General features: G+C 46.4%; 1 protein-coding gene across 1 annotated transcript; it reads right to left on the bottom strand.

Moving 5' to 3' along the window:
- ZCWPW1 (zinc finger CW-type and PWWP domain containing 1) lies at positions 1 to 18,954 on the bottom strand. The gene is made up of 12 exons (XM_063302925.1): positions 18,776 to 18,954; positions 17,412 to 17,560; positions 16,907 to 17,050; positions 13,598 to 13,714; positions 12,691 to 12,811; positions 6,380 to 6,455; positions 5,720 to 5,824; positions 4,160 to 4,243; positions 2,469 to 2,544; positions 2,266 to 2,363; positions 1,580 to 1,643; positions 1 to 344 (listed from the first exon to the last, which is right to left on the bottom strand). The coding sequence occupies exons 1-12, from the start codon at positions 18,952 to 18,954 to the stop codon at positions 28 to 30; spliced, it is 1,530 nt and encodes a 509-aa protein (XP_063158995.1). The 3' UTR covers positions 1 to 27.
- Positions 18,955 to 27,410: the final 8,456 nt, after the last annotated feature.

The following is a 27,410-nucleotide window of genomic DNA, read 5'->3' as shown; positions in this document are numbered from 1 at the left end:
TCTGTGCACGTGCTTTTTCTTGTCAGGCTAGTCTTGAAAGAAAGTCAAACAGAAGTCTTCAGAAGAACAACCCTCCTCCTCAGCAGAAACGGCCACTTCCAAGCTGCTGAGGGCTTCCTCTTCGCCCCTCCCCAATCCCAGGGTTTCTCTCGGCTCCCCAACGGCACCTCTCCTTGGCATCCACTTCCTCTGGGCCCCGGGGGAGCCTTCAGACTTGTGCAAGCTGTCTTTCTTGCTTGGATAACGAGAGAGTGCTAAGTCTGCAGTGCTGTTGTCTGGGCAAGAACTGAGGAGTCTGGTTTGGGTAGTCTTACGCTGTGGCGCAGAGGATGATTTCTTAAAACCTTGGCAGGAAGAACACAGAAGCCAATTACAGTCTTGTGGAACGAAAAAACCGATACAGTCGCGTAGGAGGAACACTGTTCTCTGAACTTCAGACTGGCTTCGTAACCTGGCCATCTAGGCCCTGTTCCGATTTAGAATACTCTTTCTGATGCCATTGGCTAAAGCACCTGCTACCAAAACACATTTCTTACTGCTACACACAGACCAGAATGAGCATGCTCGCTCGCTCTCACCTTTCTGACTCCTCCGTTTTTCCGTTGCTCGATCAGATCCTTTGAGTGCCGCTGAAGCTCGGAGGGCTGACCCCTCTCGCCGGCTCTTCTTGGACACGGGGGAGGCATTTTCAGCGGCTGACTTAGGTTTTTTGTGTTCCCCTGTATGAAACACACACACGCACTGTTGTTGTTATGGCCCAGGACTGGGGGGTTTGAAGAGGACCCTTTCCTCCTTCTGCATCTGAATCTACTGCATACTCCGGACTCCGAGCTGCTGCAGACCCGGGGAGGCCCAATGGCAGTGCCTCTCCAGAGCCCAGAGTGGGGCAAGGGAGAGCTGTGACCGTGTTCCGCGAGCGCAGGAAAGAGTGGCCGCCCTGGAACGGGACTCTGAGGGCTGGGGATGGGCAGGGACAGCTCGCCCTCCCCCCACTGAGGGTCAGGGGAAGGGGGCTACTTAGCCCGTCAGCACTGGCTTTGTTCAAGAAGTTCTTCAAGCCCAGAAATTTGATGGGACAACAGGAATCTTTTGAAGGATTAATGCTATGAATTTCCTACCTACATAGAAGTATATATCTGGGACATTATTATGAGTGTTCTTGGCTGCTGTTTTATACTATTTCTGTTGTTTTTAGTTTTGGTTGTTTTTATTGTTTTCACTTGAATTGTTAGCCACCCAGAGACATGTATATGAGATGAGCAGCCATATAGATGTATTAAATAGATAGATAAACATCCAACGACCTCCTGCCACAGGAATGGAACCCTGGTTAAGATCTGGTGCCCCTGAAAAGTCTCCCCAGTTGACACCTTGCCCTCCTCCTCATGATATGCATCTGCTTCTACCAAGATTCTCTCTTTTCTTGCACACAGCTTATACTCGTCTACCCCAGTTGGTTGCCCTTCAGTTGCTTGACACACAGGCAGAACTGCAAGTTGGGGGCCCTCTAGCTTCAACAACAGGAAAGAGGTGGGTGAAATTGAAGCTACTGGAGAAGATGGGGGGCTAAAAAGTATACCTTTCATGTTGAGCGTCTTCTTGATATTTGCACTGGGTTTCACTACTGATATTTCATGAAGAAGCTGGAAGAAAAATATTGTTTGCTAATTGAAGGTAAAGGTAAAGGTTTCCCTTGACGTAAAGTCCAGTCGTGTCCGACTCTAGGGGGCGGTGCTCATCTCCGTTTCAAAGCCTTGGAGCCGGCGTTGTCATAGACACTTCCGGGTCATGTGGCCAGCATGACGACTCGGAACGCCGTTACCTTCCTGCCGAAGCGGTACCAATTAATCTACTCACATTTGCATGTTTTCGAACTGCTAGGTGAGCAGGAGCTGGGACGAGCAACGGGAGCTCACCCCGCCGCGCGGTTTCGAACCGCCGACCTTCCGATCGACAGCTCAGCGGTTTAACCCGCAGCGCCACCGCGTCCCGCTAATTGAAGAGCAGAGAGTAATTTAGCTTTCCAAAGACACCAAATAAAAAAATGGAAGGATGCTAAATATTTCTACTGGTGCAAAAAATTCAGTGAACAGGCAGCAGAGGCCAGTGAGAGCAAACGGCTGCAAAATCAGGGCCGTCCTTTCTTAGCCTCCTGCAGATGTAGGGTTCAGCCAACTGTTTGGCCAAGTTTCACACATGGAAGTGGGGGCGGTGCTGGGCTGCCATCTTGTTTTCCACCTCAGATAGACGTTACTGTGGGCTCACCTTTTCTTGATGCTTGCTTGAGGCTGCAGCGTTCTTTTCCCCACCCTTTGTTTCTTGAGTCCTTTTGGCCCAAGGCCTGGAGGTCACGTTATTACGATCTACAGTACAAGAAGGTACCAAGAAGATGTGAGTTCCCTCAAGGCAGGGAGAGAGCCTACTTTTCGTATTCCTGATATCTGATCCCATGTGGCACTCGGCATTACCTTTCAGGGTTTTGTAGTCTTTGGGAGATTCTTTGTCTTTGAATCGGCTGTGGAACCCGAACCTCCTTATTCTCTCCTAGAGGGAAGGAGGAATGGGGATGGTATTGATATGCCAATACAGTGAAGAGGCAGTGCTTGACTTCTGCACTGAGCCATGCAGGGGGTCACCCTGCAGTTTCAGCTGGTTAGTCGAAGAACCCTGACGGAAGAGTCTCTGCACAGTCACACCGGCTGAAAAACTGGTCTCGGAGCTCCGCCTTGCTGAGTTTAAGGCCCAGCTAGGTGAAGCAGAATCCTTCTCCTCAAGCGTCTGTGCCTGCTTCTGAATCCACAGATCATTCCCCCATTGCTGTACCCAGCCAGAGCTAAAATAAGGGAAACACACGCTTGTGGAAGAGAAAGCTGGGTCGCTGGGAGTTGGGTGGCAAATAAGTGTAATAAATTATTGCCAAACCCTGTGGAAAATGACAGCCTTTGCCCCCCAGGGTCACATGACATGGGAATCTTGATCAATTTCCTATTTAAAATATTAGTAGCTTGGCTTGCAAGGCTGTCTGCCTTATACTGTATGACAGATTTCTGATAAGAAAACAAAAGATCTGTCATTCTAAAAGGGATCTGTGTTTGTTTTAAAAATGCAGTGCAACAGCACCACACTTTACTGCTGCACATCTTCACCTCCTCTCACAGATTTTGCAAGCCAACTGGAGGTTGTGCATACAGTCTAGCAACACAACAATCATGACAATAATTGAAGGAACAGAAATGGACTATTTTAACAAGCAATGCATTGCACGTACCCCAGAAGCACTGAACAGAAAGCCCTAATGGGCAGAAGTTAAAAGAAGGAAATGCTTGAGTCAAGGGGCCTTTCCACACTGCTGAGTTAAAAACCTCCCCATCCCTCTTTGAATTAAGAGAAATCTAGACTGGCATGAAATTTGCTGCCCCCACTGCAGGCTGCTCTGCTGCTCCTATTGTGCCTGTTCTGACTCACTGTGCTGTTCTGATAATGTATACATAGCATGCATAAGATAGGCAAAGCAGCTGGTGGATCCTTTTGGCTTTGTTACCCTCCCTGTCTGCATGTCACCAGGAAAAACATCTGCCAATCGCCTGGCTGCAGCACACAGGGGTCAGTTTGGTTACAGGACGCTGCTGTCTGTCACCTCTCGGCTCCCTCCCCCTTCTCATAAAACACCCTGTCCTATCATAACCCAAAGTGAATAGTTTAACCTCCCCTTTTCTTCTTTCCTATGAAGGTGACAGAACCTAACAGACATCACACACCTTCAGGCTTCCCTTGGACAATGTTGGGAGAAGGGGGAAAATGCTACTTCAGCACCAGTTCAAGTAAGGATGACTTAAACTTGTCTTACTCACAGGCTGGAGACGAGATGAAGACAATGGCAGTAAAAGAGAGAGGCTGCCGAGGCATGTGGAAGTAGTTAGATGCAAATGAGGCCAGTCCCTAACATTCTGGAGCCCTAAAACCAAACTGCCACAAATCATGTCTGAAAAAATACACCGGGCAACTAAAATAAGGTGGATTGTAATGGTGTGGCAGGTCCCTGCCTAGATCCTGAACAACAGTGTGAGAGTATATGATGGCAATTATTCCAGAAGAAAAAAGGAAGAGCTAATGCGAACGCAGCCTTCGCACCAGGCACAGAGTCTGAGCCCAATCCTACCTGAATGCCTATTTGTTCTGCTTCCTTTGCCATCTCCAGAGCAGCTTTGAGATTCTCCTTTTCACATTTGTTCCTGAGCTTGGCCTGAAACAGAGGGTTCAGATCATATCCCAAAAGCTGTGATTATTCAGGGAACGAAGGGTTGTGATGCAGCTTCTTCCAGAATGTTGCATCGCCAAATAAAAAGAACAGTTCAGTTTTGCCATGAAAGGGCTCTGTTGGCAGCCAGGAGGATACTAAACCTTCATCCTACTTATGGTTTCCCTTCCATCCCTTGTTGTTTTGCAGCCCTGGAAATGAGATTGTCTGAAAGGAAAGAGCTTGGCATGGAGAGATAAGAAAGGGAATAGAAGGTGGCATGGTTTCCTCCTTGCCCGTCCCCTTTTTTACACAACTGGGAAAACGTGGGGGTTTTACATTAGGGGTAGGCGACCTTTTTTCCATAGTGGGCAATTCTGGGGTGTTGAGGCTGTTGTCAGAAGATGACAGATGAGAGCAGAGTGGGTGGGTGGAGGAATGGATGCCAATTCATATAACACCTGCTTTGATTAATATAACAAACTACCCACTCACCAGAAGATAGAAGGGTGAGATGTCATTCACCACTCTCTTGCTAACTCCCAGGAAAACCTTTTTTTTTTAATAAAAAAACACCTGAGAGGCTCTGAGGCAGTCCCGTAAATCAAAATTGTTAGAGACTGGTGTTTTGCGTCACAACAGATTCCTAAATCATTTCGTTAAATGAAGTCATATGACTTATAGAGCCTGGAAAACATCAAGGGAGTGGTCTCCATGTATACTGCATACTGGTACCCCACCCGGAGTTATCATTCACAGGATAACTTGGGAAAGCTCATTGTATGCCTGGGTCTGAATAAGTCAGCAGTCATTCCAAACCACAAAGTACAGCAATAGGGAATAAAAAGGAAATACAGTGGGTGGAAGCAGAGTTGTCCTACAGATGAAGAAATCAAAATACACAAAGTGCTTTGATCGTAAAAATCTGCTTAAAGAGCCACACACACACAGTGATTCTTTGTAACCTTCTGCAGCAGGGTTTCTCAACTGGGATTCCGTGGCACCCTCGGGTTCAGTGAGAGGTCGCCAGGGGTTCCCTGGGACATCACAATTTATTTAAAAAACTATTTCAAATTCAGGCAACTTCACATTAAAGAGGTAAGTTTCGTTCTTTTAATTTAAGAACACTGTTAATGCATATAGACAGGCCTACACATGAAACGAATATAATAATTCTGTGACTTCCGGCCTATCTTTGAGCCTGAATGTGCAGGGGTTCCCCGTGGCCTGAAAAAATATTTCAAGGGTTCCTCCAGGGTCAGAAGGTTGAGAAAGGCTGGTCTACAGATTTGTATCCGGAGAAACCGGCAGGGGAGGCTAAGGGAGGGGCACACGAAAGCAGATACAAGCTCTGTCACTTCTGCACGTGTGTTGTGATGACGCACATATATGACAAAAGCCTTGGATTCTGTGCGTGCCTCTGTGTCCACTTCACAAAGAGACCCCCTTTCTGGAAGAGCCATAATACAAAAGCCCCCTTACCAAGGCATTTCCCTCCTTAGGTGGTTCACCAAAGTTCTTCAGCAGGGAGGCAGAGATCCAAGCGCGGGTCACGGAGTTACCGAAGAAGGTCACGTGGTACTTGGACTAAGTAAGAAGAAGAAGATGTCAGCGGCCACAAATGGCCATTTTTGTGAGAGGCAGCGTGTAGACCCATATCAGAAAAGCACCATGAGAGGGCTCTTTGGCTGGAGCCAGGATACAACTACCTTTGAAATGAAGAGCATAGAGTAAGAGCTGGAAAGGTCTATTTCAGCTGGCAAGTCCAATTCCCCGTGCAGTACAACAGTCTAGATAAACGCCCCGCCACTGCTTGCATGTCCCCAGTGAGGGGATGTGTTCTTTGGAAATCCTTCCCCACACCTTTTTGAAGAGAGGGACGTGTGGCTTCCTCCAGTTATCTGGCACTTCCTCTGTTGGCTTTTGGGGCAATCCTACTGGCCTCTTTGGCTGCCTTCCATTTTTTATTCTTTCTAACTGTTTGCAGCTGGGCTTTCAGTATCCCCTTTTTCAAGGAATTCCCACTATCCTGAACTCTTCTTCTGTGAGTTTCGATTATCATGTGTGACCACATGCCTGGTGTATACTGGATATGTACACAAAAACATAGTGTCGAGCAAGCAAATATACGTAATACTTAACAGGAAGCGAGTCCGCCTGGGAAGAAAACAGGAAGTACTCTTCAATGTCAGGGTCAGCTTCTATGATCCCTGGCCACCTAAAAACAGATGCAGGAAGGAGAGCAGAAAACATTGGGCTGTGGTGATCCCCAGTCAACCTTTAGTTAATTGATTAAATTAATTATTCTAATTAAGAGATGTGGTTCATCTCTTAATTCTCTTAAAGGCAGTTCTTCTTTACGGAATTCACCGGAGAAATCTTAAAGGGCCCAACATGAAACCTTCACGTTAACAAATAACTTGCCTGCCAAAATTGGCTCCCTTCTTGGAGGATAGGGCAATGGAGAATGCAAGGCTAGCTTCTGCCCCAGCTACATGACTGGAACATGCTTAGCAAAGCTAAACTAACTAAGGATAAGGAAGAACAAGCCTTGAGTCAGAGGTCTGTCCTATCACCTCATGAACTTTTTAGAATGCTTTGAGAGAATGTCAAATGCAGGCTGTGTTTATACAATATACTTGACCGGGTCTGATAAAGAGCTAGCAGATGCGTTTATCCAACATGCTAAGCTTAGTGTTCCCCTTGGTTACATTTGTTTTTGTTGTGGTTGTTGCTCGGGGTATTGTGCAAATCCAGCCTGTCTGGCAAGTTTGATGTAACACGTGAACTCAGAAAATGGATTGAATTCAGCAAGCAGGTTGAGCGTGTTGCATGAACACAGCCACCGAGTCAAACGGACTCTAAAAAACATTTCTGTGCAAACTGCAATTTCATCCTTTGGTCACATTTTGTGGAGCACCACAATAACAGCATTATTGCAGATTAATTATCCCTAACCCCCTTTGCCCTGCCTATGGCTAACAGGAAGCAATTTAACAGGGTGCACCTATCAGGATGAACCTTAACAAACATGGCTGGTGGGAATGATGTCCATCATGGACTTGTTATATATTTCCTTGGCCAAGATCTCTATTACTTGGACCAGGAGGGTCCTACCACGGGGAAGAACTTTCTGGAAAAAACACAACTTTATTATATATATGGGGGAACTGTCCTAACAAGCAGGAACCACGCCGAGACGAGGAATAGGTCTCTAGTGTTTTATTACTGCTACATTAGACAGAAAATCCTAACAAACTGAAGAAGCGTGGGAAAACCCAGACAGATAAACCCCAAAAGTCAAGGCGGGTCTGATCTGTGTCTCTTTGAATGGCTGCTTAATTCCTCAGTACTACGCATGCGTTTTCCCCCCTGGATAGGGGCCCCCTCCTGCTCACCATCAGTGCTCATGACAGGAACACCTTTCAGAAAATTGCAGAAAAGCAAAGTCAACAGTTGAGAGCCAGTTGGGTCTAGCGGTTAAGGCAACGGGCTAGAAACTGGGAGTCTGGGAGTTCCAGTCCCGCCTTAGGCATGAAGGCCGGTTGGGTGACCTTGGGCCAGTCCTTCTCCCTCAGCCCAACCCACCTCACAGGGTTGTTGGGGGGGAAATAGGAGGAGGAAGGAGTAATAGGCATGTTCCCTGCCTTGAGTTATTTATAAAAATAATAAGGGCAGGATAGAAAATAAATAAATTAAACAAACAAACAAACAAACAGCACTAAAATCTTAAGGTGGAAGTGATAATTACAAGCTTGGATTTCCAAAAGGTTGAGCCAAGCTCCTCTGCTGCCGTCATTGGAGCCAGTTCTATCATAAAAATGTGCCGGCTCTGCTCAGGGCCCAGCTGTGCCACTGCCCTCAATATCAGGGTTCTGAAAATCAAAGCTGTTTCTGGGACACACCAGAACTCAAACGGTTCTTCCGTAAAGCTCAGACACGTGGTAGACATTTGCCACAGAAAGAAGAGAAGCATTCCTAGGCAGTTCCCTTTTCTGAAGAGCAGAAGCCTCATTTCTGGCTAACGTTCCATCAGAAGACCGGCAGCTGCTGCCTTGGCAAGGGCATTACGACCGGGTGGCTCTTCGGGCTCCCTGTCTCAGGGAGGGATGGCTGCGAACGCACCGCAGGAGACAGAGCAGTTGGAGTTCTGAACAGATTCACGGCTGGAGTGCTTTTTAAGAAGCTGTGCAGCCTGGGCCAGATCTGTTATTCACAGCTCTGGACTGTGCGGGGCAGCTACAGTGCGGCCTCCGCCCCATGCATGGGGCACCAAAGCAACAGTGGATTTCTAAAGTACAGTGATGGTGCAGCATGCACATGACACACTCACACACCCCTTACAAATGGGAGAGGAAGAAGAACTGCAAAGAAAGCGGAATGTTGTAGGTGCCCTGCAGTTACAGGTTCCAGTTGCTGATTATTTTTTAATTCGAAATTTTAAGTGCAAAATTCCACAGATTAGGGCCATAATTTCTCCATTCCTGTAAATTTGATGTAGCCCTTTTACAAAAAAAAAAAAGGATAGTTTCTGCTCACAAATTCAGGGGCATTGCTCCACCCTATCCTTATTTTGGTGCTTTGCCTATTCCCTAGTCAATTTCACAACCAAATTTTTGTCAGAGAGCCTGGTCAATTTCATAATCCCCAGTCAATTTAGCAATCTGTATTTAACAAAATAAACCTCAGTTGCTTGTGTAAGGCCTTTTCCAGGCAGGACCCCACCAGCAGAAGAGACAATGTAACACCCTTACGAAGCACTGCGGAGGGACCGCAATTCCCTGAAACACCCACGCACCGATGTCTGAGGAACAGCAGCATTAGAGGATGGCTGGAGCATGAGTTGCGGGTTCTGTGACGGAGGCAACTGTGACACGATTAAAGGAGAATGCCTCGAGAGACCCAGCCTGGACGTGTGTTGGGACAAACGGGGAGAATTATTTCGTGCTCTAACCAGGTCCCCATAAACTGGCCACAGGCTTTCTGAGTGCAGCACTTGTGCCCTCCCATGACCAAGAGGTATAACATACGTAACAGCCCTATTGCCTTGATCTACAAAGGTCCGCCTTGCTGTACACGTACCTCCTTTCTGGATTTGGCATTTGGAAGCACTTCTCCTGCATTTCAATGGGACTTGTACCCAAATAAATGTCTTTAGGGTGCCAGACTCTTCAGCAAAGGATCGTTACCTTGTCGTGGTGCTGGAGCTTGAGCACCTCAATGATGCCATGAGCTAAACCGTGAAGGGCCACCCAAGACGGGAAGGTCATGACAGAGAGGTCAGACTAAATGCGATCCCTGGGGAAGGTAATGGCAACCCACCCCAGTATTCTTGCCGTGAAAACTAAATGGATCAGTACAACCAGAGGTATGTCGGTATACCATCGGAAGGTGAGACCCCCAGGTCGGAAGATGGTCAAAATGCTACTGGGGAGGAACAGAGGATGAGCTCAACTAGCCCCAGACGTGATGACGCAGCTAGCTCAAAGCCGAAAGGACGGCTAGTGGCCGACGGTGCTGGTGGTGAACGGCGAATCCGATGTTCTAAGGATCAACACACCATTGGAACCTGGAATGTAAGATCTATGAGCCAGGGCAAATTGGATGTGGTTATTGGTGAGATGTCAAGGTTAAAGATAGACATTCTGGGCGTCAGTGAACTGAAATGGACTGGAATGGGCCACTTCACATCAAATGACCACCAGATCTACTACTGTGGACAAGAGGACCACAGAAGAAATGGAGTAGCCTTCATAATTAATAGTAAAGTGGCTAAAGCAGTGCTTGGATACAACCCAAAAAACGACAGAATGATCTCAATTCGAATTCAGGGCAAGCCATCTAACATCACAGTGATCCAAATATACGCCCCAACCACAAATGCTGAAGAAGCTGAAGTAGAGCAGTTCTATGAGGATCTGCAGCACCTACTGGACAACACGCCTAAAAGAGATGTTATTTTCATCACAGGAGACTGGAATGCTAAGGTGGGCAGTCAAATGACACCTCGAATTACAGGTAAGTATGGCCTGGGAGAACAAAATGAAGCAGGACATAGGCTGATAGAATTTTGCCAAGACAATTCACTCTGCATAACAAACACTCTCTTCCAACAACCTAAGAGACGGCTTTATACATGGACTTCACCAGATGGACAACACCGAAATCAGATTGATTACATCCTTTGCAGCCAAAGGTGGCGGACATCTGTACAGTCGGTAAAAACAAGGCCTGGAGCTGACTGTAGTTCAGATCACGAACTTCTTCTTGCACAATTTAGGATCAGACTAAAGAGATTAGGGAAGACCCACAGATCAGCTAGATATGAGCTCACTAATATTCCTAAGGAATATGCAGTGGAGGTGAAGAATAGATTTAAGGGACTGGACTTAGTAGATAGGGTCCCGGAAGAACTCTGGACAGAAGTTGGCAGCATTGTTCAGGAGGCAGCAACAAAATACATCCCAAAGAAAGAGAAAACCAAGAAGGCAAAATGGCTGTCTGCTGAGACACTAGAAGTAGCCCAAGAAAGAAGGAAAGCAAAAGGCAACAGTGATAGGGGGAGATATGCCCAATTAAATGCAAAATTCCAGAGGTTAGCCAGAAGAGATAAGGAATTATTTTTAAACAAGCAATGCACGGAAGTGGAAGAAGACAATAGAATAGGAAGGACAAGAGACCTCTTCCAGAAAATTAGAAACATTGGAGGTAAATTCCAAGCAAAAATGGGTATGATCAAAAACAAAGATGGCAAGGACCTAACAGAAGAAGAAGAGATCAAGAAAAGGTGGCAAGAATATACAGAAGACCTGTATAGGAAGGATAACAATATCGGGGATAGCTTTGACGGTGTGGTCAGTGAGCTAGAGCCAGACATCCTGAAGAGTGAGGTTGAGTGGGCCTTAAGAAGCATTGCTAATAACAAGGCAACAGGAGACGACGGCATCCCAGCTGAACTGTTCAAAATCTTGCAAGATGATGCTGTCAAGGTAATGCATGCTATATGCCAGCAAATTTGGAAAACACAAGAATGGCCATCAGACTGGAAAAAATCAACTTATATCCCCATACCAAAAAAGGGAAACACTAAAGAATGTTCAAACTATCGAACAGTGGCACTCATTTCACATGCCAGTAAGGTAATGCTCAAGATCCTGCAAGGTAGACTTCAGCAGTTCATGGAGCGAGAATTGCCAGATGTACAAGCTGGGTTTAGAAAAGGCAGAGGAACTAGAGACCAAATTGCCAATATCCGCTGGATAATGGAAAAAGCCAGGGAGTTTCAGAAAAACATCTATTTCTGTTTTATTGACTATTCTAAAGCCTTTGACTGTGTGGACCATAACAAATTGTGGCAAGTTCTTAGTGGTATGGGGATACCAAGTCATCTTGTCTGCCTCCTGAAGAATCTGTATAACGACCAAGTAGCAACAGTAAGAACAGACCACGGAACAACGGACTGGTTTAAGATTGGGAAAGGAGTACGGCAGGGCTGTATACTCTCACCCTACCTATTCAACTTGTGCGCAGAACACATCATGCGACAAGCTGGGCTTGAGGAATCCAAGGCTGGAGTTAAAATCTCTGGAAGAAACATTAACAATCTCAGATATGCAGATGATACCACTTTGATGGCTGAAAGCGAAGAGGAACTGAGGAGCCTTATGATGAAGGTGAAAGTAGAAAGTGCTGGCTTGCAGCTCAACCTCAAAAAAACCAAGATTATGGCAACCAGCTTGATTGATAACTGGCAAATAGTGGGAGAAAATGTAGAAGCAGTGAAAGACTTTGTATCTCTAGGTGCAAAGATTACTGCAGATGCTGACTGCAGTCAGGAAATCAGAAGACGCTTAATCCTTGGGAGAAGAGCAATGACAAATCTCAATAAAATAGTTAAGAGCAGAGACATCACACTGACAACAAAGGTCCGCATAGTTAAAGCAATGGTGTTCCCAGTAGTAACGTATGGCTGCGAGAGCTGGACCATAAGGAAGGCTGAGAGAAGGAAGATGGATGCTTTTGAACTGTGGTGTTGGAGGAAAATTCTGAGAGTGCCTTGGACTGCAAGAAGATCAAACCAGTCCATCCTCCAGGAAATAAAGCCAGACTGCTCACTTGAGGGAATGATATTAAAGACCAAACTGAAATACTTTGGCCACATAATGAGAAGACAGGACACCCTGGAGAAGATGCTGATGCTCGGGAGAGTGGAGGGCAAAAGGAAGAGGGGCCGACCAAGGGCAAGATGGATGGATGATATTCTAGAGGTGACGGACTTGTCCCTGAGGGAGCTGGGGGTGTTGACGACCGACAGGAAGTTCTGGCGTGGGCTGGTCCATGAAGTCACGAAGAGTCGGAAGCGACTAAACGAATAAACAACAAAAAAGGGTGCCAGACTAAGCTGGGGTCAGGGACGGGTCATTTTAAAACGAAAAGTTGTTGTTTTTCCCTACCAGGCGTATCCATATTGCTTGGCCCATACAATTGATCCTGGAAAATAAATGGCATAGACCACTTCATTTTCAGAGCCCGACCATGTCTCCTCAGGAACGCTGCAGCTGCTGTACTGAAGATCTGCAACAGAAAATAAATATTCCACTGAAAATAAGTCTAATCAAAAGACTCACTTAAACTGAACTAGGAGGGATCAAGGGACCCATCTGTGCACTGTTACTGGAAGCAATACAGATAGAGTTTGCCATCGCCTCTTCCTGTCCTGTTTTTTTCCTGATTTCCCAGTCTGGACCTATAGCCCTGGGACTTCCTGGTGGTCTCCCATCCCAGTACTAACCAGGCCTGGCCGTGGCTAGCTTTGCAAGGTCAGCTGAGTGTCGCCACCAAAAAGAAGCCCAAGTTGTGCAAATACGCGAACTTCTCCCTTTCAGCCCGGGGTCCATTTATCTCCCCTTCCTGTGTCGCACCGTGCTGAATTCTGTACTGTCAGACCCCTGGACGGTTGTGAGGCAGCATATACCTGGACAGTAATGAAGAGGTGCTTTTCTTCGTAGCTTCTAGATTAAGCTAAAGCCCTGGAAAGATGTCTCTAAGCCGTACTGTTCTTAAAAATAATCAGAGATAAGTCACCCGACTAGGCGCTGCTCCCACTGACACATGTGCTTAGGCCTCTCTGCCATATCTGAAGGCTGGCTTACTTTAAACCTTCTGAACCAACTTCAACCTGGTTCTGAATCAGGACAACTCAGGTGCGTTGTACCTGAGCAGCTGAGGGTTCCTGGAAAAACCCAACGCTTATCCATAGCCAGACCTCCCCAGCACAAAACGTTCTTGCTGGGTTGAAGGAAAGAAAGGCCACCTAGTCCATCAGCCCCACCAATTGGCTTGTCTGGCCTCCTCCTTTACCCGGGTTCTGGCTACATGTCCAGTCCTCTGGCAGGGCTGATGGGTCCACGTCACGGCTGAGCTTCCGCCACTTCTCGCAGTTTGGGTGAGAACACTGGACCCAAGCTGTGCACCAGCCTAGGGCAAAAAAGAAACAGGAAATTTAGGTTGGACACCAGAAAAAAACTGCTCTGCATGAAAGCTGTTCAGCCCTGGGACAGGCCGCCTTAGGAGGTGGTGAACTTCCCTTTGCTGGAATTGTTGAAACAGAGGCTGGATGGCCATCCGTCAGGGATGTTGCAGTGGTAGATCCTGCACTGGGCAGGAGGTTAGACTAGGTGATCCACCAGGTCCCTTCTGATCCTGATGTTCTTTGATACCATGTCAGGAACAGGGAAAACAAGACCCAGCAAACGTCCCTTTTCTAAAGCTGCACAAACATCCTGATTTAATGTATTTTTCTCTCTACAGTTTTGGGATTTTTTTCTGTGGACCCAAATCTCTCCATTCTGCACACAAGAGAAACAACTTCTCTGCAAAACAATATGTAAGGATGAAAATGGTCAAGGCTGGCGGTATTTTCAGGAACAGCAAGGCAACCACCTGAGGTGGCAGACACAAAGTTGCGCAGGGGCCTTCCCTCCTGAGCCCACAGTCCAACTTTCCCCAGAGAGACGGCAGCATAGGCCACGTGGCTGGCCCTGCACATGTTAAATCCTCCTGCTGCTCTTGGGTGTGGAAGAGGATGCTCTCCCGTTGCAGCAAGCACGAAGGGCTCTTCTTCGCAGCCACGTAAACACGCACCCCTCCTATCTGTCAATCAGCAGAAAAGTATGATAACCTAAAAGGCATTGCCTCAGTGGCTAGGTTTTTCTGTTTCAGAGTAGCAATTGGTGGATTTCCCAGCTTCCTTTCACCATGTCAAAAATAAAAGTATCCCAGCCGACAAGGTGATGGTCCAGCTGGCTAGGGAATTCTGGGAGTCGAAGTCCACCCATCTGAAAGTTGCTGAGGTTGAGAAACCCTGGTCCAGAGGATGATGCAAGGAGGAGTGGGAGGGAGACGGCCATCCAGCACACTGACAAAGCTACCTCCTCATCAACTCCCTCCAGCTACAACTTCCTTGGCCTTCCCCTCCCCTCAGCCCTTTCCCTCTTCGACTATTTGTTCTGCCAGTCAGTTCTCATTCATTCTTCCCATACAGCCCAAATACCTCAAAGTACCTTCTGGTCACTCACTTTTGAATTCAACCCCATTCATTCAGCACTAATTTTTTTCTTGACTCCATATCTCCCTTTTTAGTCCTTTTCACCTACTTTCAAGACTTTTTAAAAATGTCCATCTAAGTCGCTCTGCATTTTTTCTTCTTAACCATTCCTTGCTCTCTTTCACTGCATTCTCTGCAGCCATTTTTTCCTCTCTGTGAGCATTACAGGGCCCTCTCCTCCTCATTTTTCGCAGGCTGCTTTATTTATATGCATTTATTTTTCTCAACCAGAGGCTCTGTCACCTCATTATTTCATGAAGCATCCTTTTTATTCTTCCCATTACCGAAACTCCCCACCCTTCTGTGGCCCTTTGTAATTAATTATTTTCACTCTGTCTGAGCAGCTTTCGCTTCTTCTTTCCTTATGTCCACTTTCATTCATTCTGTTGGGAGATTAATTAACTGTCTTATCCTTTTTCATATGGAACATGTACTTTCTCTTCTTGTACTTGTTCTACTTTCACTCTAGTTTTTCTACTTCTTTCCTTTCATGTCCATTTTTCCCCGAGATCCATTACTACATTACTAAAACCTGGTCTGTCCCACATTCAGAACACTCATTAACAAAGTAACCTTCATTAATTATCATAATAAACCATCAAATCAATCATGCTTTTAGATTAATTCCTTTGTCACGTGTACACATAAATAGACATAAGCTTAAACCTCATACTGTATGTGAAACAAGCATACCGTTTTTTAATCAGATGTTCATCTTTCTCAGTCATTCTTGGGTTTCCAAATGCCCCAACCACTTTTTCTCTACTCTCGTGTCCCATTCTCCTCCATCCACCCATATCAACAGAATCTTGTCCAATTAAAAAAAAAACACTATTCCCGATTCTTTCATTATCACCCCTCCTTGATACCACTGCATCAACCTATGAATTCCTACTTTCATACACACCCACAACTACCTAGTCAACACAGTTTACAGTGTATTGCCTCATGTGCTAGCCCTTCGTGTAATGAAACCTGCAACTTCACTTCTATGTGTGTATTTGCCAGCTCTATTCTATGATATCAGACCATTTTCATTCAGATCAATTATATTCTCCCCCTTTCTCTGAGCTGCATAGATTAAACCTTCCCTCCTCCCTCCCTCCCATCCAGCCGCTAATTCATGCTGGATTTAGCATATTTTGGCCAGCATGCTACCAGTTCTACCCCAAGCACGACCACGTTCCTCTATGCAAGCTAAGCTTTCGTGATGAAAGATTACCTTGCAAGCCAGCATATCATTGCCCTTGTCCCACCAACTCAGCCTGAGGCGCTGGCAGAGTCAGGGTGCATAGATTCAAGAGGGAGCCTTTTCAACAGCTTCTCAAGGGATGGATCATGAGAACTCTCTGACAGGCACCGCATCAGTTTCTTTAAGCCTGGGGTGATCAGTTAAATTATGCCATGCTCCCTTCCACACTGCCACTGTTTTTACGCCCCAAACCCTCCAGGCCAGCTTCAAGCCAACCTGTGGTCATCCTCAATACTGCCAACCTTAAACACAGAGAACACCTTAGAAGGCAATGGGCTGGCCCTCCAGCCAACACCCCACTCCCCCGCCTATGGACTTTTTTGTTTGGAGTCTGGCACTTTTCAAAACTGAGAAGTGTTTGCAGTTGAGGACAGGAAGGCTACAAAACTATCAAGGCACCATCCTGCTGCCCAGCAGAGAACAGCAGAGAAATGCTGGGGAAGGGGAAGAGGAAGGGGAACCAGCATAAGAGGTAAGGTGAAGTGGGAATTTCTGTTAATGAGAGAAGGTCTGAACCCAGGCCCTCCTGGGCACCATGGTTCAGTGAGTTTGTTTATGAGCCTCGGGGGAGCCAACCATTAATCAGCTGTCGCTGGGCAGACATCCTGGGATCACGTGTGCGTGGACCTGATCCAGGAGCAAGCACCACTTGGCTCTTCCCCATTCCCGCGGACTTTTTGCAAAAGTACAAGATCGCAGTCCAGAGAAGAACTCCCGCCTGGCTGCCTGGTGCTGCTTGTGGCATTTGACCGCCACCCATTTGCCCATCCTCCCCGAAGCCCTCCTGGAATACAGGCACGGTTCAGCTCACTGCTGCTGCCACTTCCTCCGTCGGCCTCCTCCTCCTGCACTTCCTCTTGGCCAGTGACGTCTTGGGCGTTGCCTCGAACTGTTTTCTTGGGCTCTCCTTTCCGGTTTTCCTTACACCCTACATTGTTTGCTTCTGCTCTCTCGTCTGCCAGGAGACAAAGAAAAAAAAGTATTTTGTCCATGGTGCGTGTGTTTTTTTCTTCCTTATAAAAACACCAAAAGAGTAAGGTGGTGGCAACAACAGCACTATTGGACGAGAAGAGGAAATGGTGAGCAGTACCAGCTTGTTTTGAAACCCTGGAAATAACGGAGATCCCAGTCTGCCCCTCGCAACCCGCTGAGCTCTCTTGCTAGAGACCGTGCCAGCCCTCTCCTCGCCAGACTCCCCATCCACACCATCGAATTCGGCCCTTGGTCAACAAAGCGGAACTTGCACAGCCCCCTTTCCAGCCCACAGAAGTCCATCACAGCAAGTGTTGCCCTGTGTCTTCATGAAAAAGACGTACTTATCTTTTTTTCATCCTTACGGACACAAGATTTGCTCTGCTTCTTCATTCTGAACTGGCGTTCTTTCCGTGCCACTTCTGAAGCCATCACTTCAGTTTTCTTCCCCCAGTCATTACCCCCTGCAGCTAGAAATGCCTCCAAAGTCCCCCTGAGAAAACAGCACAGAGGCATTGTTAACTCCCCTTCACCTTCTTGCAAAAACCAAAACAAGCCACAGCTGGACGTTTGTTGCTGCTGTGGATGTAGCAAGTGTGCAGCTTAGGATGTTCTGCACCTGGGAGAGGCATAGCGATGCAAAGGCTGAGCATCAGATTACGACCAGGGAGATCCACACTCACTTTCCTCGGTCCCTATCCCTTAGCCTCCCTCATGACATTATTATTGAGGGTGACTGGGGGAAGGAAGGAGCGCTCCCCAGGCCTCCTGGGGCATCTGGAGGAAAGACGGATAGGAATATAATAACTAAGCAGACAAACAAAGGGCCTGGTCCTCAATTTTTCCAGTGAAAGAAGAACAGCCAATCCAATTCTCAACAAAAGCTACTCTGAACATACAGGTTTCCCTCGAATTCCCCTCATTTGGAGCAAAGCAGTGAGTCCTTCACTCTGCCTTGCCCAGAGAACAGCTACACACTTTAGGAACAAAGGAAATGTGTGTTTCAGAATCCAGGTATACTTCTTTAAAAAAAAGGCCTTGGGGTGTGATGGTGGGAAAGAGAGAAGGGGTCACTTAATCTTTGTCACTGATTTTTTGACCCAATTTCTTTTCATGACCTGGTTCACAAAACACTGTTGTTGTGGCCATATAATATGCTATATAAAATAAATAAATACATTATGGTTTAATTGGATGGCTTAGTTCACACAATAGGCCAGGACAATAGCTTAGTTCCTGCATGCTAACCCACGAACTGTTTTATGTATGCTTTATTATTCTTTTAGTCTGTTTTAATATTACTTTGGATGTTTTACCAGCACAACACTGTTAACCGGGGGGGGTGGGGGGTGTTAGCAAGTACAAGTTTTAAAAAATACATTCTTTAAATTACCCAGTCCCATTTTAGCTTAGTTCAACACATTGTGGGAACCTAGCCCATCTGTATTTCCCTCCCCTTCCCCAGCATTTTGAATCTTGTCTTACGAAAGGAAAGTTTCCTGGAATCACACTGAGATAAATCCTACTGTGGAATCCAACGCAAGATTAAGAACGCCCTTCTGGCTGTCATTTTTCCATTCAAAATTAAGAAATAGCAACCACACATTATCAGAACGTCTTCCCTACTGTCCAAGATGTGCTGTTTGGCTCCAAGCCATCCACTGGCTGCTCAAGTCTGCCATCTGTATTGCATGGACTTGGGCACCACCGTGAGGCCACAAGATGAGGCGTGCGCATCTGCAAGCTGCTGTCTTGCTCTCCTGAGCATTCCCACTGATGGGGGTAGAGGTCAGGGGGCTCTTGGGGCACCCTCAGAGCTGCAGCTTCTTCTTTTCCCTCATGTGTAAGTGTGAGTGAAAATCCTGCGCTAAGAGCTTCCTTCTGCATCTTGTCCCTCACTGGAAAACATTTGCAAATGGCTCAAATAGGGTGGAAAAAACATACACCGTTCTCTCATTTCTCATGTGAAAATACTTGATGTGATGCTCTCGTAACTTGAGCAAGACCTGACTGCAGGCTGAGAGAGGCTCATGGGAGAACAAAATGCCAGAGGCGACCTGTGATTTATTAAGCTGGACTAATGAACTCCCACTGGAACAGTTATTTCATTTCTGCCTCTTTCATATTTTCTCTCTCTCTGGCAAAGGAGCCCATTTTCCACCCTTTTGAACTAGTTTTGGCCACATTATCAGCCTCCCTTCTTAAATCATGTGAAACTCAGTATCTTTTCTATGTAGTGTATAAGCACAGATGGCATCGCATTTTCTCTTTCCTTACTCTCACAGCTGCATTTCTGTGGCTTTCAGAGCACCGTGGCAAGAGACAGACAAGAAACAAGGAGGACATGAAAGAAGGGACCTATAACTTCAGTTCTGCTGCTGTTCGGTATGATTGTATTATTTTAATTCTTTGCTGACTTCTGCATCAGTTGACAATATCCATAGCACAGACGTCGTTTATTTTTTCACGTGCAGAACGCTTCAGGTGCTCCAGGGAACGGCATACAGCATATCCCGCCATCAGTTCTACAGCAGATGGCAGTATGGCCTTAGTCGATCTTGGCTGACCTTGAAAAACTAAGTAGGGTTTTCTGTTTGGATGGGGAACCACAAGGAAGTCCCAGGGCAGTAGGACAGGCTGGGGTGGGGGGGAAATCCCGGAAAGGAGCCGAGGGGACTATTTCTGCTTTGTTGCCAAGAAAACTTCACGGACACGAAGATACAGGAAGCTGAGCTTCAGTCAAGGGAAATTTCACTTCACGTACAGAATCAAAGTTGTATGCACTACTCACCTTCTTGGATGCTGTCCTTCAGTAGACTCTGCTGAAGCAACTCCCTCCTTAAACTTTTCTAGAAACAATAATGAGACAGCTTTACATAGCCCTGCAAGCTAAGTTCCAAAGGTTAAAAATCTGTGCAGGTCAAACAGGGGGAAAGTATTACGTTGAATTTGTTTAATTGTAATGTGTAATACTAGGTTTAGTGACTGTTCTGTTCTAGTTGTTGTTACTGTGCGCTGCCTCAGGCTTGACTAGTAAAAAGCATTCACGTATTAGAAAACAAGTAAATAGCTATCACACGGCTGCCTTCCTCTGCTTAAAGACCTGCAGGAACGGGAGTCCACTGATCCTGAGGCAATGTCTTCCTGTTGGGAAGTTTTTCTTACGGTTTTATCAAAATCTGATTACGGTTCCAAGTTCCCTTATCTGGGCCAACTAAGAACCACTCGGCTCCCTCTTCTGCAAGGCAGCCTCCAGGTATTGGAAGCGGACAAGCCGCCCCCCCTTAATCTCTTCCCAAGTACAAACCCAGTTCTGTCAGGACTTGATCTGCGGTCCGCTCACCAGCGCTGTGCCACCCCTTAAGGCCTGAGCATGGCCACAGCCTGGGGAGGCAGGCAGGGTTAATGGGCTAGGAGGCGCCATGGCAGGATGGAAACGGTGGCCCGTAGCAAAGCATCACTTCACTCAACCCCTTCCACGCATAACGAGGGCACTGGCAGTAGCAGCATGAGACTCCATTGTCCCCGCTTGACCAGGGCACGAGGGCAGGGTGCTCATATTCACAGCTGCTTCTCACTGTCCAATTTGCCTATTTGTCAGCATTCTTCTTAAAAAGAGGTACACAGGAATGGGCACGGTATCCCCAGAGTAACATGGCTGACAACGGAGGTGATGATTTCCCGCGTCCAGGACATTCCGTTCCCATTAATACAGCCTGAGGTGTCACTAGTTTATTTGGCAACTGCATCTCATAGCTAGTTCATATCCATCTTATAATCCACTAAGGGTGCATTCTCTCATCCTGCTAACCACAGGATGAAGATGCCCTGCTAACCATTTTAAAAGGACACGTCATCCTCACATTTATTTATTTATTTTATTTCTATCCGGCCTTTATTATTTTTATAAATAACTCAAGGGAGGAAACATACCTAATACTCCTCCCTCCTCCTATTTTCCCCACAACAACAACCCAGTGAGGTGGGTTGGGCTGAGGGAGAGGGACTGGCCCGAGGTCACCCAGCCGGCCTTCATGCCCAAGGCGGGACTCGAACTCTCGGCCTCCTGGTTTCTAGCCCGTTGCCTTGACCGCTAGACCCGACTGGCTCACGCTGCCTTTTCTCAACCCAAGCCTAGAACAACGCAGAAACTTAACTTTGTCTTTGGCTCTTCCTGAGCTGCTGTGGGGTCTTCCATCTTCTCCCAGCACAAGCTTTGCTGTTCAAACGGTGCACGATGCCTGATGTGTCAGTGGGCGAGGTGATCAGGGGACAGGATCTGCCCAGCACCTCTTGGCCATTTTAGGTTGCTGCTGGCGTGCCCCCTCCCCTCCTGGGCCCTGTTTTCCAGCCAAGACCGTACTGCTTTCGCAGCAGGAGAGCCTGTTTTCTCCAAGCAGGCTCTTCCCCTGCGCCTACCAGCCATTTTGTGGGATTGGATAGTTGGCAGGAAAGAGTCCTCTCTCCTCACCGCTGCCCCTCCTGCCAGAAGACTCCCAGGCAGCCCTAACTCAGAGGACTCTTTCCCCACCAGGTATCTGATTCATGGAGCTGTGCTGTGCAATTGAAGAACTTATGGGGAAACAGCCAACTCCCTCTTGCTAGCACCCATCAGTCAGTGCACAGAAGGGCTGAGAAGGGAAGGGTGGCAAAGCAGGGAAGATTTCTCATCACCGCATGCCCCCTGCAGCACCTTCAGATGTTCCTCAGGCTGCTTTAAACGTGGCTTCAGCGGTCAGTGGGGGGTTGGCAGTTGCAAGGTGAAGTGGGGACAAGTTCTCCCGCTTTCTTTTGCAATGGTCTCCACCACTGTCAGCTATTTTTAGTATTATTTTTGAACTAGGGTTTAGCACTCTTACGAAAGAATGCCCTCCCCGAAGTAGCCTGAATAACACCTGGCAAGTTATGCAAATCAGCATCTTCTCATCTTGACAAGTTCAGTGGAACATATCAGGTATTTAATTGTCATCGTTGCGTTACAGCAATTGCATTTTTTATCTTTCTGAATCTCTCCCCCCAGTTTCAACATACCCATGCACTCCTGCAAAGACTTTTGAAATACACTTTGGACAATCTCCTCAAACTGTGCATCGGTGAGACTCCCCTTTTCCTATCAAAAGATGAAAAGAGATTGGTGGAAGCAGCTACATACCGTATGATAAATATAAAATCTGGCTAGCGCTGGAGTGGGGCTATTTTTTAAATAGCTTGGAATCTTCTCTGAATCAAAAATACAGCCCAGAGACTTATTTTGTGTCTCCTAGTTCTGGGTCTGCTTCGTAGTTTTCAAACACAGTTAAAAGTGTTGATCTTTGCCCTTGAAGTTTCAAACAAGCCTCCCCCAACTGGGTGCCTTGCAGATGCATTGGATTTCAACTTGCATAATCCTAGCCTTATGTTATAATACACTTGCTAGTCCTTTAAAGTGCCACAATAGTCTTTGGTTTTGTTCTACAAACTATTGAGTATTTTGTAGATGAATTCCCATCCCATTCCTTCCACAAAAAGAGAGAAAGGATATCTAAATATATTGTGCAGTTTAAAGGGATTTAAATTTAGTAAAGGGAAAGCTTCTACCGACTGTAAGCTGTGCCTGTAAGAAAATAAAACTTTAGGGAGGAAGCTTTTAACAGATGTCGGGAATTTTAGTGTCAATCCTTTGTGCTCTGTAATTTTACATTTTGTAATTCCATATTGTTTTGCCTTTGTAAACTGCCTCATGATTTTCTAAGATCACTTTGTCCTTGACTTATATATAAGCTCTTTCCTAAGCTTCTTCTAAACAACTTTCACTAGCATAGAAGAACATATAGAGAAATGGCCTTGGAGGCTGTTTCCTAATATTGGCATTCTCTTCATTCACAGATAAAAATCCTGGACTTTAATATCTTCTAAGAGCGAGGAAAGTAAAATTGTATTAAGGGGATAATTGCTTAGCATAGCATGAAAAGATATAGCTGACTGCTTAACGGCAGATGCATTGACATGTAGCTGGAATTCAGTTGGTATTTGAACATGCAGATGAAATTCAAGTATTAGTTGTCAAGGGGAAGCTGGTGGTATGAAAGTCCAGCACCCCAAGTTTTTCCTGTTCTGAAACTCTGACTTGGGAATTCTCACTCAGGGGAGGAAAATCTATTATCCCACCTACATTCTTGATCGTTCCCAAATTCTTCTTCGTGCACTGGGATTTCCTTTCTGCATTAGACATGTTCTTTTCCTGTCTTTTACTTTGGGTTGGTGATATATTTATGGATTTGACCGGAACTCCATCTTCTTGTTTGCCATGAGGCTCCAGTTCACCTTTTCCAAAGGGAACAAAGTAGGACTTAACTACTGGAGGAGCAAAGCTTTTTTTGGACGTTTTCTTGAATTCTGAAACGACAGAAACCACAGCTTTATGCTTAGTAAATTAATAGTGTATAAATAATACAGTGCAATAATGCAAAAAAATTCAAGCAGCACCCTTAACTTACATAGAGTACCATCCACCAGGGACTGTCTTATACAAGCTAAAATTTTATTATTGTCGTTGCTATTGCTATTTTGATCTGTAACCTGACGCCGCCTTCTTTTATTTCATCTGGAGAAGGTGATGAGAGACACGTTTCCATTCTCAGTAGAGACTCTGGGAGCAAGTCTTGTCCCCTGTTTTTTAACAGAAGAGAATTGTGCGACTTTTCACTCTTCGCTGCGGGATCTGACTTTTGCCTATAGACTGGGAAAATACCCACTGCATTTTGAATAAGAGCTGCTTTCCTTTCCCGACTTGTAGACTACACATGGGGTGGGGTGAAGGGGCAGACCTAGTCCTCCTCTTTTGCCCCACTTGTTTCTGGGAGATTTAGCTGAGCCAGGAATTTGGCTCTTCCTCACAGCTGAACTGTGCTCTTCATTTGCGCGTACTTGAGGCTACCGAAAAGTATACCAGCGTAAATTTGCTGGCCCCTGTTCTGCCACAGCACTGGCCAATGGTGCTGGGCTTTCTGCTTATTGTGGGCCAAGTTAAAGAAAGAGTTGGTGGAGTCTTCCAGATTCATTTTCCTCCCAGCAAGTGGCAAGTACATAAGTGTGTGCGTGTGTGCGTGTGTGTGTGCGTGTGTGTGCGCAGTGGGAGGAGCTCTTCCAGTGCTCCTGACAACTCCTCTTCCTCAGCTGTTAGCTGTTAGGAAGGGGGTAGTGCCATTCTGAAAAGGGGCTGCACCTGTGTTCCAAAACAACTCAGCCAGCTGTGGAGGGCATGGGGTGTTATGGGAGGGAGTAGTCAGCCATGAATGAGCTCCCCCCTGATTAGTACTGCAAGGTCATGGTGATACTGGAGCAGGTGAACAAGAAGTCCAGTTTTGACCTCACTGAAAGTAGTGCTCAGAAGAAGCTGCTGGCCAGCCTTGGAGAGCACGTGCAGAACAAACTTGCACAGCGGTGATAGGCTCGTGCGTAACGAAGACAATCATCACCCTAGCAGCTGGTGCTACCAGAGCAGGAATGGAGCCGGCAAAACCTCCACCCCTGAATGACATGAAAAACCATGGTGCACTGCTATGGGAAGGGAAGCTGCACAAGGCGAGTTCCAGGAGCACCGAGAGATCGAGACAACAAGTGTGATGCACGCGGACAAGTCCCCAGAACTAATAAAAACTGTAACAAGTGCAAACCTGCAAAAGCCCATGTTGGCAGAAGTAACAACCTGCAACACAACCAGCAGGGTCAGAACCAGCAATGACCAGCTGGGAGAACCTGGCTCTTTCCTGTTTATATGAGAGTCACTTGTCAGAGGCCCGCAAGCAAATAGCCAGGGAGCGGATCAAAACGAGAGGCGTGTGGAAAGCATCGCCCCCACCCAAAAGAGGCTGGGTACTGGCCCTCCTGTTGCACGGGCAGGAGAAGAAGATGCAAGAGTTTGAATTATGTCTCACCATACGGAGGCCTTGCATTTGACTCACCACTGTAATTCTTTATGTCACGGTTTCTTTAGCTTCTCTAAGAAGGTTTCTATTCCTGCTGTTTCTTACTTAGCCAGCCCAAAGTGTCTCACTTTAAATTGGCATTTTGGGCAGCAGAAGGTCAGGGTGGCTGGAAGGGCGGGAGCACGCCCACAAGAGCTTAAAGTGGCCAACAGAGCTGGCCAATGGAGCCTGCCCTCTGACCGCATCAGCAGCTAAATGGCCAGTGACGCGTACCGTATCACATTCACGGCAAAACTCCGGCTGGAAGAAGGGGGAACACACCCCTTTAAACCAAAACAGCGAAGGACGCCTGAATTGTCTCGGGTTGGGTATAAACTAGAGATGAGAGGGGCAGCACCATGGGGCCCCAGGAGTGTGATAAGTCTCTTGGCTTTGTTGATGGTAATTTATGAAGCTCGGCTGCTATGTTTTTAATTTTATATTACTATTTTATTGTTTTAATCTACTTTACTGTAAGCCGCCCAGAGTGACTTATGTGAGATGCAGGGGCTATATAAATCAAATAAATAAATAAATGAGGATAAGGCAGAAAACCAGGAGATATTGATATCGTAATTTGGGCCAAGTAGGAAAAGGTCTTTGCAGATCTTGGGGGGAAATCGCCAGTGAGGGACCAGGAGTAGCATCCCTACCTGCTGTGCGAAACACAGCCAGTGCATTCATCTCAAAATAGTGACTTTTTGACATGAAGGAATGGAGTACAGACTGGTCACTTACCGGGCTTCTTGCTTTGGCTTGCCATGATGCATTAACCTGTCTCAGAGGTTTTGCTTTGCATCTGCTTTATGGAAGGGGCAGAGGAGCAGGGAGAAAAGGCAAAGTATGTGTTATTCATGCCACTTCTAAAAAAGGAAGCCGCTATTCCGATACCTTAATAAATGAGGGAATTCCCCAGGATTTCCCCTTCTTCCACTCTACTAATCCTACACTATATCTAAATCTAATTATGTAATCTAACCACAATTAAATCTGTTAATAAACTTCCTCTCTTCACCATATGGCAGTACATCTCCAAATGTGCTGCATCTGCATCAACAAAGAACTGATGACAGACTGACAAACATACTGGGAACATGAAGGGAACAGAAGGTTGTTCCAGGGGCTGAAAGGCTATGATCCAACAATTCTTGTCAGCAGAATACTACACTGGCCTTAACTTTTGTGGCCCTATTTCTAGTCCCTCGCCTGCCTCTATTGCAGCCTTTCTCAACCTTCTGACCCTGGAGGGACCCTTGAGATATGTTCCAGGCCTGGGGGAACAGCTGCCCATTCAGGCTCAAAGATAGGCCAGAGGTTACAAAATTATTACTAAAGGATGAAACTTACCTCTTTAATGTGACATTGCCCAGATTTGAAATAATTTTTTAAATAAATTATGATCTCCCAGGGAACCCCTAGGGACCTCTCGCAGAACCCAAGGGTGCTGCAGAACCCTGGTTGAGAAACCCCGATCTGTTGCCTTTGTCTCACCTCACAGCCATCCTCTGACTTCTCTGGGAGGTAACAGATGACAAATCCTAACATATTTAAGCACGTTGAGGCTGCCCTTGTGGGTATCAGAATAAAGGGGAAAATACTTCAACACCAGCACAGTTAAGGTCAGGTTAAGCCTGTCTCACAAACTAGAGATGAGATGAAGGGGATAGTGCAGAAAAAAGATATTGCAAGTACCATGTCAGTTGGTGCCATAGTTTGGGGCAAGTGGGGAAAGGCCCCATCAGGCATTCAGATAATCTAACCAGAAAACAGCAACAAATAAACAAAAATCAGCAGACAATGGCTGCATTTAATAAAATGAATTTACAATTTCCCATGCTGCTCTTTTGTAGCATGATTTTTAAAATATTCCCTTTAAAAGAAAATACCCCATATACCTGGATTTGTTTAGAAGAGATTGATAACAGCTACACAATCAGATTGGCTTAGGTATTCTAGATACTCTGTCCTAGAAGCTGAGAGTCCAGAAGAATCCCTAGACCGCAGATCAGCTCTTTCTGGGGAACGCAGCCCCACCTAGAGCTGAAGTGGGCATGACCCTAAACTCAGGTGTCTTCTGAATCAGCAGCCACTCCCTCTTGCTAGGTTTAAGTTTCAACCTTCTTTCCCCTTTCTTGAGTTACATACGGATGTATAACCGGCTATCATCTGCATACTGAAGATACCTTATCTGAGATCATACCATGACCTCACTCAATGGCTTCATGCAGATTTTAAATAGAATAGAGGGAGAGGATTGAGTCCTGCAGCACCTCACACTGGTCCCCCGGGACTCCACCTCTCTCCCCACACACACACACACACACACACAGCCTGGAACTGCCCACTCGGTAGCAAGCAGAGCGGTGCCCCCAAATCCCAACCCTTGCAGGCAGTCCA

The sequence above is a fragment of the Candoia aspera genome, chromosome 4, assembly GCF_035149785.1.
Source record: "Candoia aspera isolate rCanAsp1 chromosome 4, rCanAsp1.hap2, whole genome shotgun sequence".
Taxonomy (NCBI): domain Eukaryota; kingdom Metazoa; phylum Chordata; class Lepidosauria; order Squamata; family Boidae; genus Candoia; species Candoia aspera.
The sequence above is the reverse complement of the archived record's forward strand: the minus strand, read 5'-3'. Positions and strand labels throughout refer to the sequence as shown.

Excerpts from the sequence above, each read along its gene's own strand:
- ZCWPW1 (XM_063302925.1), bottom strand. The coding sequence starts at position 18,954 with ATGCAGAAGGAAGCTCTTAGCGCAGGATTTTCACTCACACTTACACAT. Across the intron at positions 2,364-2,468 it reads AGACTACAAAACCCTGAAAG|ATCGTAATAACGTGACCTCC; the intron begins GTAATGCCGAGT and ends CTTGTACTGTAG. Across the intron at positions 345-1,579 it reads GAAGACGCTCAACATGAAAG|GTTTTAAGAAATCATCCTCT; the intron begins GTATACTTTTTA and ends CTTCCTGCCAAG.